This window comes from Ambystoma mexicanum, chromosome 10 (assembly GCF_040938575.1).
Source record: "Ambystoma mexicanum isolate Mex_15411 chromosome 10, UKY_AmexF1_1, whole genome shotgun sequence".
Classification (NCBI taxonomy): Eukaryota; Metazoa; Chordata; class Amphibia; order Caudata; family Ambystomatidae; genus Ambystoma; species Ambystoma mexicanum.
In genome coordinates, this window is record NC_090932.1 from 525,398,390 (window position 1) to 525,415,312 (window position 16,923).

The 16,923-nt window shown below is 43.1% G+C and overlaps 1 protein-coding gene across 1 annotated transcript in view; it reads right to left on the minus strand.

Annotated features, from left to right (window-relative positions):
* Positions 1-339: 339 nt before the first annotated feature.
* UBXN7 (UBX domain protein 7) overlaps positions 340-16,923 on the minus strand; it is a 1,247,298-nt gene continuing 1,230,714 nt past the window's right edge. Inside the window, exon 11 of the mRNA XM_069618093.1 lies at positions 340-1,143. Coding sequence (XP_069474194.1) covers positions 982-1,143 — 162 coding nt within the window. The 3' untranslated portion in view covers positions 340-981. The remainder of the gene's footprint in view (positions 1,144-16,923) is intronic.

Consider the following 16,923-nt stretch of genomic DNA (forward strand, 5'->3'; position numbering starts at 1 on the left):
TACAGATCTAACCTTGGCGGCCTGCCTCATTACAGTCGTGATCAACGGAAAACAGGTTTTGTCTGTATTTACCTGTCAATTCAAGGCAATGTCCAGGTTACGCTATCTTTCACTTTCAATCTCTCTTTCCATGTAATTTCCTTCAAGGTTCCTTTCAGCCTGGCAATTTCGTTCTAGCTTGAGGAGAAAAATGGCATGCATTTGTGGATACGATCAGCTAGATAAAAACTATCCTTTAAAAAAAAAAAAACATTTTCTGATCAATACATTTTTATAACCAACAATACTACATGGAGGCAAACAAGCCAGTTGTGAATTTCGAGGCATTACTACAATGAATATGAAGAAACTGTTAACCCTTTATTTCTCCTGAGGCAATAGACAGGAACCAGAAAGAAAATGGAACCTGTCAATGTCTTTGTTGGATTTAACAAACACATTATGGAATAAGGAGTTATCCATACCCCCCCCTTCCCAGAACTGCAGACATTTCCCTTGCAACAGGTCCAGCTCAGTATGCAACACAGGTATGGACAAACTCCTTCAATAGAGCTTGAAAGTAGAAACCGCAGTCAGTAAAGGTTCAAAGCAAATGCCAGATCAGATCATGTACTGTAGCACTTTAGGATGTTTGTGCACATCTTCACAGAGGGTCTCAACTCCATATTAAACAGCAAAGTGAGCGCTCACTTTTCAAGAAATGCAGGTCTTCTGCTTGCTGATGAATTATCACCCTAGCAATTTGGTCACCTGCCAGAGCATACTAGGGGCACACAATAGATTAGAGGAACATCACTTTGAGCAGGCAGAATCTTTTTTAGTCTTCTTTTGGTCACAATGCAAGTGGACATGTGGCCGGAGCAGATTAATCTGGTGCCCAATTTCAGCTTTAATGCTGCCCCAACTGGTTGGTCATCAAAGGTGACAAATATGGAGTACAAGGACAGGAAAGGCAGAGTCAAAAGGAGGCAATTCACAGCTCTAATTCCTCTCTTGTACAAACACAGTCTCTTGTGGACAGAGTCCTGCCTCTTGTAATGTGATGTCATAGTCCAGGTGTGAAAGCTTTCGTCGAGGGAAGTTGGTTAACAGTTCAAACCGCTCATTGGGGTAACCTTTCAACTGGATGTGCTTCACCAGGACCTAAAAAAAAAAAAAAAAAGAAGGGAAGTGAGAATAAAGATTGGTTACTTCCATTCAACACAAAATCTTAAAAAAAAAATATTTACTTCCAACTACCAGTCTATGGAGTGTGATCTTTCATGGATACATATGCTTTGACTATTCCACCAAGCAGCATCTCTTCAGTACACAAATAACATAGCAGTTTTAAAGGCAATCCTATCAAGCATTGGAACAACAGATTATGCACACCATTCTGTCAACCAAGAAGTTAGATGAGGACTTTGGGTGATCTTCAAATTCTTTATTAAAGGCATGTACCCCATAATATACATGTAGCCTTCACTCCTTTGCCTTCACTCCAGTCTCCCAAGATTTAGTCTACGACACAATTTCCAAACTTAAAGCATCAAATTGCAACAGAGACTCAGTCCCAGCACAAATAGTTAAATCTTGCGCCCACATTCTCACACCTATCATTACCAATTTCGTGAACGCCTCCTCCAAAGCCAATCTGGTCTCCCAGCTAGTATTAAAGAAGCTTGGGTCACCCCACTACAAAAAAAACACACTCTAGACCTGACTGCACCTACTAAATACCGCCCAAAACGACAGTTCCCTTCTTACTTAGAATCATTGATAAAAAAGCTTATAACCAAGTCCAATCTCACTTAGAAAATTACCAACCTCTCGGTTCAAGACAATCCGGATTCAGGCCAAACCATAGCCCAGAAACAGCTCTATTGGATTTCAAAACGAGATGGATACCATTAGAGATTCAGGCAAACTATGTATCCTCCTTTTATTAGACCTCTCTGCAGCGTTCAACCTCGTGTACCATGATAAACTCTGCAATACTCTAGCCAAAGACTAACTTTTCCATGGATGCTACCATGTGGATTAAATCCTTTCTAGCTGACCGAACCTCTAAGTCTCTATAGGCAAGGAAGCTGCTGACTCCCTCCCCGTGCCCATAGGAGTGCCCCAAGGCTCTTGCCACTCTCCTACACTGTACAATGCATACACAAAGCTCCTCTTCGTAGCGTTGAACGATATGGGTGTCATCTACACCAACTTTGCGGATGACACCCAGATACTTATCCCACCCTCAGGAAACTACACCCAAGATATCTTACTCATCAACAGAATTCATACGATCATACAAAATTGGATGGCCCTAAATAGTCTTTGTCTCAACAATGAGAAGATCGAAATTCTCATAGTGGGATCGCAGCCTAAAATCAGCGCTCTTCAGTAGCCTTTCATCAACCACATCCTACACAGCGAAACTAATTGCATTAAGTAGACAATTTCTCACCCCTGCAAACTGCGTCACCCTGGCCAGAACCCTAATATTGTCAGGACTTGACTATTGCAATGTATTACTATTAGGCACCTCTAAATCCAATCTAAATAAATTACAACTCATACAAAATAAAGCCCTCAGAGCAGCCCTCGGCATAAGGAAATCAGACCATATCTCTAAGATTAGAAGACAGCATCACTGGCTACCAATTGCAGACAGGATCATCTTCAAAACACTGAATTTCCTGCAAATGCCAACAGGGCTCAGCTCCCAAATACCTTAAAGTTCTGCAACAAAAAAAACTTCTTAAGAACACTTAGATCCTACAACCAGCAATAACTTGAGATTCCTCGCTACAAGAATACCAACGCGGGTGGCAGTAGCTTCAAATACTTAGCCCCCAAACATTGGAATTCCCTTCCCAATAGCATCAAAGAAGAGGATTCCTTTTCAGGTTTCAAAAAAATCACTCAAAACATGGCTTTTCAAATAATATGGAGGGCAATAACCCTGAGTGACTGTAAATATAACTAACTTTTCTCTCATGTATAAATTTGTAACTAGGTTTGCCATATTGTTTGAATGAATGACTAGAACGAAGCAGTTCAATCCCACTGTGTGACTATGTGAATATTCTGTATGTAATCTTGAACAATGCTTTTGCAACCTCGCCGTGATACCCGAGGGTCTGGGCGTGTAACAAATGTAATAAATAAATAAAATAGCCATAGCAGTGCAGAAGATGGGTCACATGTGGATCTATGAAAAATGCTAAATTTGGTGAAATGTAGTTTACACATAAGCACCTTTCCATCATTTTCTTTCATCAATGGGCATGTTTTGAATAGATTATAAATCAGTAATCGCATGAAAATTATGCAACATTGAGGCTAATTGAGATGGCTTCATTAGAACTGCTCGTCACACTTGCAGCTCCCAGGAAATAATGATTTGTAGGTGTGCCATCTTCTGGGTTGTTACTCTACAAACCTCATGCAGAGGACATTTTGCAAGCAAACCCAGGCAATGGCATGCCCCATTAAGGATAGAAGATATTGGAAAGTTCTATGAGATATTGACGAATATTAAAGTCCACACATAAAAAAAGACTGATTTTTTTTACTCAATTTATCATGTATCTGCAACATATTCCAGTAAAGGTGTGAGATTATAATGAACATGAAAGCTAATTTGAGACTTCTGGTTGGAGATTTTTATTATTTAAAAAAATGGTATACATGGTTAACCAATGCAACCTCAAACACAGTCTAAAAACGTGTAAAAAAAGCAGTAGTAACCAAATTACAAACCGTAATATCTGATAATTCATGACTTATGCGCCATAAAATGTACATCGAACAGTCTATTCCAATCACAATCTTATTTTATGTAATAACCTACTTCTCCCAGATGACTTACAAGTGCAAATACTCTAATTATGCTATCATTCGAAAAATCAAGCATGAAGTTCGATTTTCGCTAGGGAATTTTCTAATTGTTTCAAAAAGTTAGAGAGATCAGATTAAACTGGTTTTAGGTTGGATATTCAACTTGTGCAGGACACACCCCTGGTCTCACTGAAAATTAGATCTTTTTTGATTGGATAGTCTTTACTTTCCCCTAAAGAGCCTTTCTTTAGTTACATTGTACTGAAGCACTAACCACTATCTGAATATGTATCCTGACAACTTTAGTTTAGTTCAGACCATACTAGTTTGTTATATGTTGGCCCCATATGTACATGAACCCTAATAAACACTTAGCTATGCATATCCGTTGGTGAGGCCGTTTTGTGTGTCGATCAATGACAACCATCCAGGTACACACCAGAACTAAGTATTTGAATAAAAAGCTCAGGTGGTCACTGTTAGGGAGAAATCTCATAAATGGTTAATTTCCCTTACCTACTGAGTCCCCCCCCAGCAGCTTGGCTGGATTTCTAGGATTTATTATTTTTCACCTGGTAACAGTGTGAGCCTTTTTCCCCACTCTTACATGTGTTTTGCGGTGTGTGTTTTTCACTTTTTGTGTGATCTTGGGCACTGCAGCCTCACTCCATTGTACACCACGTTTTGTGTGTGTTACACAGCACCTTCAGTGCAGTGACATAGGGTTGTCTTTGAGACTTCCCACTGACTCCATTTTTTCTGGGGCTGACTACTGTCCCCCAGAAACAGGTAAAGTTGCCATTAACTTTATATAGTCACTTTAAACCACAGACCTAGTACACCCCATCTTACATGGAGTATTGGAAAGGGTTAACTTTTATCCCTTTTTGTCTGTGCCTCTTGGAGCCTTGTTTCGCTCCCTTAACATTAAGCCTTGGCTGGTGGCAGTATTAACTACCCTAACCTTTCTACCGCGATTATATTATATAAACCTGGTATTGTTACAGGCTATTATAGTAGCCTCGAACATAACCCCGCTTGACCAAATACATTTTATTTTGGTTCCGCCTGGCTTTATTCACCATTTCTTTTTGTTAAAGTCTTTCTCGTGCGAGCCAAACCGGGGATGATTCCTTTGTTCGCTGTCTTTTCGCAGGATTCTGCACAGAAGCCCTCCTTAAGGCACCTGATAGTCTAGGTAGGCAAGATGTGAGGGAGGGATCTTCAGACCCCTGCCATGGGTTCCCCTGGTAACCCACATCGCACTCTCGTCTGATTGGCTAAGGGGACTGGCCTTGCCAGGCCAGCCACCCTGCTGTGTGATTGACAGCCAGGCTGTATGAATGGGGGAAAACTGCAAAAAAGCAGGTCTCTGGGACTGGAAGAGCAGTCTCACCACTGGAACGAAAGAACCAATGAGGAACTGGAAGAAGAGGACCCCTACCACTACTGAACCGCCCGGTGAAGGCCTGCTGCAGGTCTGAATCTCCGAACCAGACGACAGAGAAGATCCTCCAGGAAACTTTTTCCTTGAGCTGGTGAGACCAACCAGTTCGCCCAAACTACAAGCCAGGACCCCTCCTCTGGTTGAATTCGCTGTACAGAGCTACAGTGGGCCGGATTAACCAGGAAGGTCGGACCCTGCTTGGGTTTTAAGGAGCACACCTTGTTGTTTTGCTCTGCTGCTGGTTTCTTCCATGGGTGGCGCAGGACCCTCCAGTCTTCCTACTTTGTGTCAGTCTGACAGTCGCTTCAGGAACCGTGAGCCTGTAGGAACCACCAGGAACTTCCGCCTCAGCTACAGCTCCCTCTCCGTTTTAAGGTACTGTGTAAATCCGGTTGTCTGTTTCGGTCAGCTGCAGTGAAAGTGTTTGAAATCTTTCTCCAATCCGAGGGCTTGTCCTTCTCTTCTCTTTGAACTAACTTTTCTACCAACCAACCTCGTCCGGAATCTGTGCCATGAACTTTACCGCGAACGGTGTGATCTTGAGCAAAAGGCTTTTGTACCATTGACTTTGGCCCTAAGCCTTTTCTATCTGATCTCCTCACTGTAGTTTCTCTTGTTCAATTGCCCCGAGTACTTGCCTGTTGGTTTTGCCTAATTTTTAATAACTTTGTCTTTCCCTCCCTTTTAAATTGCTGGAGTGCCATTTTGCTCCCGCTTCATTTTGGAATTTAAGGGAAGTGGTGTGGTGTATTTATGATTGTGATTTTTAACTTGCTTAGAATAGTGAAATGTTATACAACTGGTGAGTAAATAAATATATATTCTTTTACTTAGAAACCTTGAGTCAGTGTTTGCCTGAATCATAGTAATTGCTGGCCTTTTTTAATTTTATTTTTATTGTGAAAGTTTCAGTTCGACAGGCCTGCATGTAAAACTACTGGCCCCCGTGCTTTTATTACACATTTTCAGCTCAAAACATCAGCACAGACTTCAAATTCACAGGCCATAATTTGTTACTCATAGAGCAGCCACTTTGCTTATGTGGGATTATGTGCCTTATTTGCATCATATTGCCTTTCTTATTAGTCATTTCTCATTTAGTTTCAATGAATCCATAAAATTTACTACAGCGTACGTCAATTTAATATTTTGGCCGGAGGTTGCATATTGCCACCAGTCTTGATTGTTCAGGGTAGCTGGAGCAAAAGTGCCTAAATGTTGCGTCCGCCGGGTTACTAACGCAGTGCAACCAGTCATAAGATGTTCTATTGACTCGATCTGAAGGCTGCAGAATAGACTGCATTCAGTCGTAGTCGCAATTGGTCGAGATGGTGTCGTGATGGACAGTTGGTTAGATATCGGCTCTGCACATTTAGTTTATGAGCTCCAATTCCCGATTTCAGCGTTGTGGGCATTGTCAATCGCTGATCATAATTCTGTATCCAGCTCCAAAGCTCAAACTTCTTTTTAACAAGTTGTGGTCGAGAAATTAGTTCATCTAGCGTTAAGTCTGCATGTATCAATTTGCCTAGTAGCAGCTGTCCTTTGTGTAACTATTTGTACTGCTCACTTACTCTTGAGATAAGTCTGGCTGCTCCGCTACTGCTACCACTACAACTGTGTAGTACAGGCTTGTACCAAAGCTGTCACTTGTAGTCTTAATTGTGTGTAGTGTTCCCAAAGTGTACTGCATATAATTCTGCCTGACAGTCACAAACATGTTAGGCAGCTTTTCACACCATTGCCATTATAAGGCTAGCTATTTTAACTTGTCAGGTATAACTAACTATTCACAAGCCTATGTAGCAGTATGTTTTTCCCGGTAATGCCATGATATGGCCAGGTGTCATCTAACTGCTAGTTAGGGCCATTAAACTTCCAAGCTACACACACCATTTCCAGATATTGCAGCATAATCAGTACCTGATTTTCGGACTGTGTAGGAGCCATTGTGTGAAAAGAGGGATAATGATTTTTCGATCAAACAAAGTGAGTGGGGAGGCAGTCAATGCATTCAGAGGGGTTGAGGTGGGGAGGGACAGTGCGTTTTTCTCTGGCTCATTGGCTTCTACTGTGGAAGGGAGGGCAGAGCTGTCGTGCCCCATTGTACATCTTACATATGGCAGCGAGCAGGCAGATATGCCATACCCCTCATCCCACTTCCTAGTTGCACAAGCAAGAGAATGGTACAATGTACCAGCTTTCCACAGGCCATTGCATATGCTGCTCAGACTAACTGGCAAATGACATGGATTAAAGCATGCAGAATAATTTTACCTGCTTGCTGTTGAAAGCAATGCCAAAACCAAACAAGTTATAGAAGAAAATGGTTACGGGTTTGCATTACTGAATATTTATAGTAATTAGCTAGGTTAGTTTTTTATGGAGGTATCTTCAATTGGAAAACTAAGGTAACCAAAACATTATTTTACTTGCATAGAACAAAAAATGAGGCCTAATGGGGGATGAGGAACTCATTTGACGCTATCATAGCAAACGCATATGGTACAATCTTTTGAGGAGTTATCTGAATCTTACTCCTTGAATGGAAAGCATATGTTGCCTCCTATTCCCACAGGGATCTGCCACCTTCGACTCTTCAGATGTTTTGGACAACTCACTTTAGCAACTGCCATCATTGTCAATGGTGAGGTGTCATGGGAGACGTAGTCGACAACTTTTCTGGTGAGCCGCAGGTGGAAGACCCCTGCACTGTTAGCTGTTCTTTTTCTTCTTTCTTATCTATTAGTAAATCTGTTATTTCAGTGTCTAACTCTACAGCATCTCCTGATACTCTACCTTCCTCACTTGTCAAATTAGTATTTCTCTCTTGCATCATATCTTGTTACTTTTTAAATAGATCTCTTCAATCAGATTGTTTTCCATATAACTTTAAACAGGGTGTAATTTCATTATTTAAAAAAATAATCAAATCTGGATGTTTCTCGCCCTGCTATTTATCAAAATCGCTAGAAAGTATTGTTCATTCTCAATTATCCTATGTTCAATAACTTATTGTCACCATTCCAATCCGATTTTCGGGCTGGTCATTCCACAGAAACAACCTTATTGGCAGTATGAGATTTAATTTTACAAGCTGGTCATTTGAAACTATATTGTATTCTAGTACTTCTTGATTGAACCGCTGGACCACCCTGCACTTATTAATTCTTTATCTTCACTTGGGATAACTGATAATGCTCATTTTTCGTTCTCTTATGTTATCCAATATTTATGCTGCGCCCATCACCACCTTAGTGCAGTGCTCATTGTTCTTTTTATGTGTCTCTTGGAAAGGTTCTTATTTTCCTGTACCGGCTTCGGTGTTCCACGGTTCTGCTCTTCGTCCTTTATTTGTGCTACACACTATTCCACTGGTGTCTCATTCATATGTTTTTTTTAACCCTTTTAAGCAGACGATACACACATTTTCATTTAATTTCCAACCTTGAGAGATACTCTTTAACAGAAATTTTCCTACGGTCTTTCAGCGGTCAAATTCCTGGATGGTGTCTCATTTTTTTTTCACTTAAATCCTAAAAAAAGAGATTGTTTTTACCAGCCACAACAAATATGGAGTCTGTTCCTGCTTTATTTCTTTTCCACCTTGATGTTTAGAATTTTCTTCAAATGCACGTAACCTTTGTTTTATATTTGATTGAGCTTTCAATGTACAAAACCACATTTTTTGAGTTGCTCTTGTTTGCATATTCCAACTTTACAATATTAGAACAATGAGTCATCTTCTAAAATGTTCTATAACCAAAACTGTACTTCTGACACTGGTACTATTACGCTTAAATATGATTATTCCTTTTATTTAGGTCTACCTAAAATGCACTGTTCTTCCCCCAGTTAGGATCTCGTTTCATTTTAATTATACTTCTAGTATTTGCTTTTACTTAACTCGTCATTGGTCACATATTCCATATAGATTAGAGTCTCATTGTTATGTATATCTGGAAGTGCACCTAATTATCCTTCTGAGATAATGTCTTCACATCAACCTTCTGGTGTATTACGCTCTATATCAAGTTCACTCCCCTCCCCCGCGCAGCTTCTCTTTTTTGCTCATGACAAAATGACTAAAAACTTTGCCTCCCGACATTCGTCTTTCCACTACATTATCTTAATTTAAAATAGGTTTGAACGTACGTTTTTTGTCATTAGCTTTTCCCATTTTGCCTTGTTTTTGGAAGTTTGATAAATGCAGCATATGTAGTTCAATCCATTCACAATTGTACCATTATTCTATAAATATGTACACCACTTTGGATAGAAATGCTATAAAAATACAACAAATAAAAAAATGCCTCTGAATAATTAGTGAAGAGTGCTTGGCAGGAAAAAGCCGGCCAAATCTGTTATTCATATGGCAGAGCCAACAGCTAACCCAAACAGCTCTACTTCAATAAACATGTTTCAAATCAAAGAAGTGTACTAACGTGAAAAATATTACATTAACTCTGAAAAAACCATGCAGCAAGTGTGCATTATTTTCATTAAATACAGGCACATGTAGCAAAAAAATGCATCAACAGTTACATCAGAATTATAATGGCATTCATGCAGACTTTCAAGTCAAGTCCACGTCAGCATGATTAAAAACGAAACCATTATTTACTGTAGTGACTACAGTACTCCTAGCCCACATTACTCTTTCCTCCATACTTAAGGCTTGTGCACTTCCTATGGAGACAGGTCCAGAGCCTTTTCAACATCAAAGCCCTTCAAATATGAATTGAAGTACAGAGCCAATGTACGTGCACAGGCTGCGGCCAACACAAATACACTGGCACATGCTCTAGGCAACACCCCCGTCACCCCTTGCCAGGTGGACTTACTGACAGTCTGTTAGGCGAATGAAGAGCAGTCATTTGGAGGAAATGGAACTATAGACTAGTACAGCAATCCCTACTATGAGTAGCATTCATATTCCGTTGCCTTTCCTCCATACTTATGAAAGAATATCAAGCATGATTCCCCCTGTGTGGAGTAATTACTGTAGGCAAAGTGGTTCTCGAGGACAGCCGGTCAGATAGCACAGCGAGTAGAGCGCTCGCTTTTACATCTGTGCCGACAGGTCCAAACTCCGCCTTTCCTCCTTCCGAGGTCGATAAATGAGCACCACACACTGTGGGTAATAATAAGCAGCGCTCAGATACCCGAGGGTTCGTAGTGCTATATAAATGCTAAATTATAATTATTATTAAACTATTATTATTAACCAGACCAAACCTAGCATCTAAACTAGCACTAGAGTCCATATAATAGTGTTTGCCGAGTGAGAAGCCCAGGTGGCCGCTTTGCTTATCACTTTTCATGGGAGGAGTCTCTGAAAAGCCAGGCGTTGGCCCTCGCTTTGACGGCATGAGCGTAGGTATCCTAAGAGGGAGTTCTGTGCTGCAGTCTGTAATTTTCTGAATAAAGGATACTAGCCAATGGGCAGTAGAGGCGTTGGATACTTTCTTGGCTGGTTGAGAGCTGCCAAAAGTCAGAAATAAGTTATCCCTTTTAAAGGTTTTAGTCCCGTGAAGTTGATTACATTTATGAGCCAGGAGAATGTCTAGTCAGCAGAGAGTTTGCTTGTCCTCCGACTGAGGATAAGGAAAGACGGTGGGTATCATCACCTCCTGGCTGATATTAAATGTAGCTATTACTTTCGGAAGAACGGCTGAGTTTGAAGGATCTCCTTTTTCCTATGAATTACGGTTTATGGCTCGGCCACCGAGAGAGATTATGCAATGTTCTTGAATGGTTTAAGTGACACATCTGAGGCACCACATCAAGATCCAATAAAGGGTGAGGGGCTTGCATTGATGAAAATATCACCAGCCCAGGGAAATTGTGCTTAATCACTTGATTTGATTTTGAAAAGGCATACATCTAGAACTCATGTTGCTCGCTATGGCTTGATAGTGAGGTCAGCACAATTCAAACTACATCCCCAAGCTAGGCAGGTGAGAAATTAACAATAGTACTTGGTCCAAGGAATAAAGGATTGAGCTTTCATTCTAGGCGCAACGGAAAAACAGAGGCGCATGGTCTTACGTTGGCCTTTCTGGCTGCCTGAATCATTCTAGATGTTCTCCTGCAGAATTCCCCAAGTGACAGAGTCAGCACCTCAAGAACAAGGCAAGCACGTTGAACAACTGAGGAGAGGAGTGAAGCATTTTGTTTTGCTGCTGAGATTCTGGGGAGGGAGTGGGAAAAAAAGTCAGCGCTTGGTCTGCAGTTACCTTGAGTTCTGAAAACCAATACCTGGCCAGCCAATGCAGTCTCACCAGAATGAGGTACGATCTCTAGGTTGGCTTCCATTTGATGAACGCTCTGTGGATGAAAGGCACCAGAGGAAAAGCATAGACAACCACTTCCATCCAAGAAATGTAGATACTAATCCCCAAGGGACCTGGTCCCATTCCGTCCCGCAACCGATATGCACATTTCTTGCACTTGAGTGTTTCATGGGAAGCAAAAACATCCAATTAGGTGGTCCTTTAGCATTGGAACTACGGGTGTTGAATGTCAGGATGGAGCTTAGACTCCTGTTTCGCTTGGGCAAGCCTGGTCAACTTTTCTAGCTCAACATTGTCTTGACCCGCTAGACTGTTTTCAGGAAAATGTCATAGCGCAGAGTCCCAGATCTCCACAGTCGGGGCACATAGAGGAGATTTCTTACCCCTCTACTCGTCGATGTAAAAAGTGATGTCCATCTGCACCAACAAAACTGTCTCTAACAATTTGAAGAAAGGCCTTGTTTGGCACAAAGACTGTACATAACACCAGAATGTTTACAACGTCCGGTTGCTCTGTGGTGGACCCAAGTAACCATAAAATGTGCACTCCTCCATCCCACACCAACCACTGAGCCATAAAGCTGCAAGTGTAATAATCACCATCATACGGGGAAGTTCCGTAAATGAGGCAGTTGCAATTCATTAACTATGAGCAGAGATGGGTCTAAAGGGGCACTGTGATGGCAACATGTGCAAACTGGCGAGGCAGTAGCTGACTGCAGCCTGAAGAGGCTTAGCTCTTCCCATCCTGATCTTGGTGAAAGGACCATCAGCACGCAAATCATCATGAGGGCCACAAAAAGCAGGTGAACTGCATGGATTCTTTGGGAACTAGTTAACATTTCTTCAGGTTGGGCGAGAGGTCTTTAAGGTGAACACTGTGCCGCTTGGACTGAGGGTGACCATACCACATCATACAAACTAATATACATGTGGATCCCCTTGTAGAGAATGTGGGCTGCCACATCAGAAATGTGTTTCACACATACCCATGCCACTGCACTGAGGCAGAATGACAGCACTTAATAATGATTAGGCCTTCCTGCTAAGGAGATACATTTTCAGTGTGAAGTCCACTTAGGGCCATATGTAGGTAAGTGTCCTTTAGGTCTTCAAAACAATATCAATCACTTTGACAGAGATCAACTGAATCCCGGGGGGCATGATCATCTATAATCTTTTCAAATGGAAGAACATTTTGGGGAAGCAGTTACCTCTACAAAGAGATCCAGGGCTGTTTTCAGGCCTGCTGGACTCTTTTTCAGAATGAAAGGCCTCGAATAGAAGCCCAGAGCTGCAGGTAGCTCAACACAAATAAGAATGGTGGTGAAATATCTCTGATCTGCATCACCATTCCATCCTCTATAGCTCTCAATGGAAGCAGGTTCTGCGCCTCCTTCAAAGGAGAAGTTGAACTCGCCTGAAACAGAGGCTTTGAGGAATATCTAGCTAGTTACCTAGTTTCCAAGTAACTAGTTTCTCTGTTACCGGGCAAGTTGAAGAGACATGGATGAGGCAGAAGATGATCCAGTAAACAGCTCCTAAAACAGGGAGGCCACCACCTCCAAAGTAGAGGATAGCAGAGGGTATTCTGCAAAACCCTTTTTCAGAGGCTAATCATCTATAACAGAGCTTAAGTCTCAAATACGTAAAGGACTTCAGAATGAGGTCTCTTTCAAATATTGGTTGCCTCTGCCACGTCTCAATAAATAGGCATATCAGACCTCATGGTCTCGAAGTCACATCATGTCTGAAAGTACTAATTTCCAGCACAGGCTCATCCTGAACTGCAGGGCCCAGGAACTCTTAACACCCCTTCCATCCTTGCCAGGAAAGGATCTTGCTCAAGAAGGAAGATCCTTGTCTGTCCCAGACAGAATGCTCTGCCTGCTCCCTAGAGGAACCCACAGCCTGGCATGGAGAGTCTGGTGCAGGGGGCCTTCTGCAGCAGGTGCATTAAAGGGATCAGACAGAACTTCCTCTGGGTCCTGTTTCTGATGAGACTGTATCCTATTCTGATCAGGTGCTGGTCCTGCAGGTGCAGCTAGAGGTACAGAGGGAGCCAGTGTCACCAAGGTTTCTGCAGGGGAGCTGGCAGAGGAGGCGGTGAAGGTGGAAAGCATAAGACAAACCCTCGACCAAAGCTCAAAGTAGTGGGTCATCACAGAGGATTGCATAAGATGCTTTGAGGGCTCAAAAGCGGTCATCTGGAAGCACTCAATTTTGTGGCTCGAAAAAGAGTCCAATTAGAGGCAACTACCAGGTACCACATGGCCTGCATAAGCAGTGTCTTACAGGGGCCAGAAAGCCTCATGGCGCCTTTAGGATAGAACTTCGTTCAAGGAACCATAGTCATGGAACACCAATCAACCAAGGGCACATATGATCCCCCTTGCTGACTATGGGTGGCATTGTGATGGACGAAGACTCCAATCCAGTCCACACCAACTGTTCACCTGTTGAGGGGAGGATTTTGTGGATTTATTTGGCAAGGACATAGCAGAGGGTGAGTACAATGATTATGTCACAACAGTACCCGAGCACCTTAGTCAGAATTCCTATTTTCGGCATTCTACTATAATTTTTTACATTTCCACTTTAGTTTATTGTAACATTGACTCTTTTTGGTGGCCAGAGGGACTTCTCCTGAAGTCCCCCCGACATTACAACCCTTTATATCTTACTCAAGGGATAGGTCATTGGGTTGCCCTTAAGGCGCTTAGTCTCACGGGTGCCTCTCAGCCTCCCCATTAGGTCCACGGCAGGGCGACTAGTGCAAGCCATTTTATTTTGTATTGGTAGCTTAATGTGTATTGTGGAATCCATTGGGGTATCAATGTTTTTTAAATCCTGCTCTCTGCCATTTTGTGTTTCAGGGCTTCCTTTGTTCAGGGTGATCAAGAGGTGGTCTTAAAATGGCCATTCTGACCAAATGCACTCTTTTTGAGTAAAGAATCGCAGCCTCTATATTGGCCCTCAGTGGTTTAGGCCTGGGCTCTCTCTCTCTCTCACTTCCTGTGGGGGTGGCTCAGGCTACGTGGTAGTTCCAGTGACCAACCAGAATAGTTTGTCATCCGACTCTTTGTCCCATAGCTCTTTATTGACTCACTTGTTGGCCATCCCGCTTTGCAGTGGTATTTAGGCTCTGGTCTGCCGCTGCTTCTCTTACTGCTTTGCTTCTGGTACTTGGACGTGACAGGTTTTCAGACCTGCTGAAGATTCTTCCTGAGCTTCCTGACGTTTTTAAAGCCCTCCCTTGGTGAAACATGAGGAGTACAGTGGCTTGGACATATCCCAGTTTGGGGTTTTCTCCTCTGAAGTCCAGTGTAGGTTTCTTGAAGACTCCCGCTGACTTCCCACATCTGCTGGTTCAAGGACTCAAATCTGGAACATATTTTTAGGCCATTTATGGCCGCATCCGTTTCCCATCCAGATTTTTGGCTTGGCTGGGTTTCGCTACTGGCGTACAGGAGGGTTCTGAAACTTCACCACCTCACAAATCCACCACCTCACAAATCCTCCAGCTTAAGACATCCGAGGGGGCCTCCATGCAGCAGTTGTGCCAATTCTGCGATAGTTTGCTGCTATGCTGCTTTCATATTTTGTCCAGCATGGCACAGGAAGACATCTTCATGGGTTTCTACATCTTATTGGGCGCGTTTTCCACTTCAGGCTTCAAGGTAGGCGTTGTACGACAGAGGTCTCCAACCCGTGGCTCTCCAGATGTTTTCAACTACGATTTCCATGACCCTTCACCATTGATTATACTGGCTAGAGCTGAATGGATTCGTAGTCCAAAACATTGAGAGCCAAAGGTTGCAGATCTCTGCTGTAGAAAGTGACTGTCTCTGACCTTGGTTGTTCAGATTGTTGTTGGCTCAGGGTGCAAGAACCCTGAGGACCAAATCCCGGACACTCCCATCAGAGCAAAGGAACCCTGTACTTATAAGGTTGTTGCATGCTGATGGAGCCATTTTTGCCAAAGCCTCTGATGCAAGTACCTACACCACTGGGTTTAGGGGTGGGTGATTATTCATATGTGCCCTCAGGGGTGAACAGGTTACTCTCTTACCTGGTAACGTTCTTTCGATGGGATGGCCCGATGACGTATTCCATATCTACGACAAGTAATCACCACAGCTGTGCTGTTTCGGAAAATGTTCGGCGTCTGCGTCGATACACTGTCCTCTAGGGCCTCCGTCGAGCAGACATCACTGGATGTTATAAGTAGGATGCACGACGCCCATAGCCTCAGTTGTAGTTTTTTCCCAGAACGTGTGGCACTAATCTTCTGCCAGTATGACCACAGAAAGCCTTGCGGAAACGTAAGCTGCAATAGCATAGGAAATTCTGTAGCGGGGTAAGCAGGGAGGGAGCGATATGGAGTACGTCGGACCATCCCATCGAAAGAACGTTACCAGGTAAGAGAGTAACTTGTTCTTCGAGGGGATTGGGTCCTCCGACGTATTCCATATCTATGACTGTCATGATTCCTGCCCCTCATGTCCCCAGCCCTCCAAGATGTCAGGCTGGTACCAGGTCACGATCACCTACATGGCCCTGAAGGGCCTATCCATCCCTCCAAAGACCCACTTGGAGTCAGACTTGGCACTTGTGGTACCAGACTCACTCACTCCCATAGGATAACATTGGGGAGTGGACTTGTAGTGCATTGATGGGGACAAGATGGATGCCCCCACATATTTTGGATCCACGAACTGCATGTGCGGTCTAGTCTTTTGGGTGTGGTTCAGCCCAGAGACACCTGGGGTACCCAGAGACTATTTAATCCACACCCAGGCAGAGAAACATGTTTTGTGTTTTCTGCACCTGCAGCGTGACACTCGCCGTGTTCAGATCGGTCTCCAGTAGGCCTGCATCTTTCTTCTGCGCTCAGCTCCTGCAAGAACACCATTAGGAACAGCCTTACCTTGCGGCGCTTCTGCCCATCATTCATCGCTCCTTCTGTTCTGCGGGCATCTTCGGCAGTGTCATTCCCATCCTGGCACGCCGCTTCCTGAGGAAAAGAACAGAAAAAAGGCATTAGAGTAAGCATTCTGCAAATCTTCGCTTATTTTTTTAAATACTGTACGAGCTTCAAACGCTTACCTGAATCCCAGCCGCTCTTGGGGAACTCTGTCTCCGGAACTTCTCATCCATCTGCAAGAGGGGAAAAGACACTCCAGGTCAGCGTGGAAACATCTAGAGGCGCCGCATGCCACGCTTACCCACCGCATTTGTTCTTCATAACCGGCATCCATGCTGAAAACGTTGCGGCACCTAAAAGACACAGAAAAAGAACTCAGTTCAATGCAAATACGAAAGGGGTGCATCGCGCTCTCACGCACCTTCAGCGCTACTCAT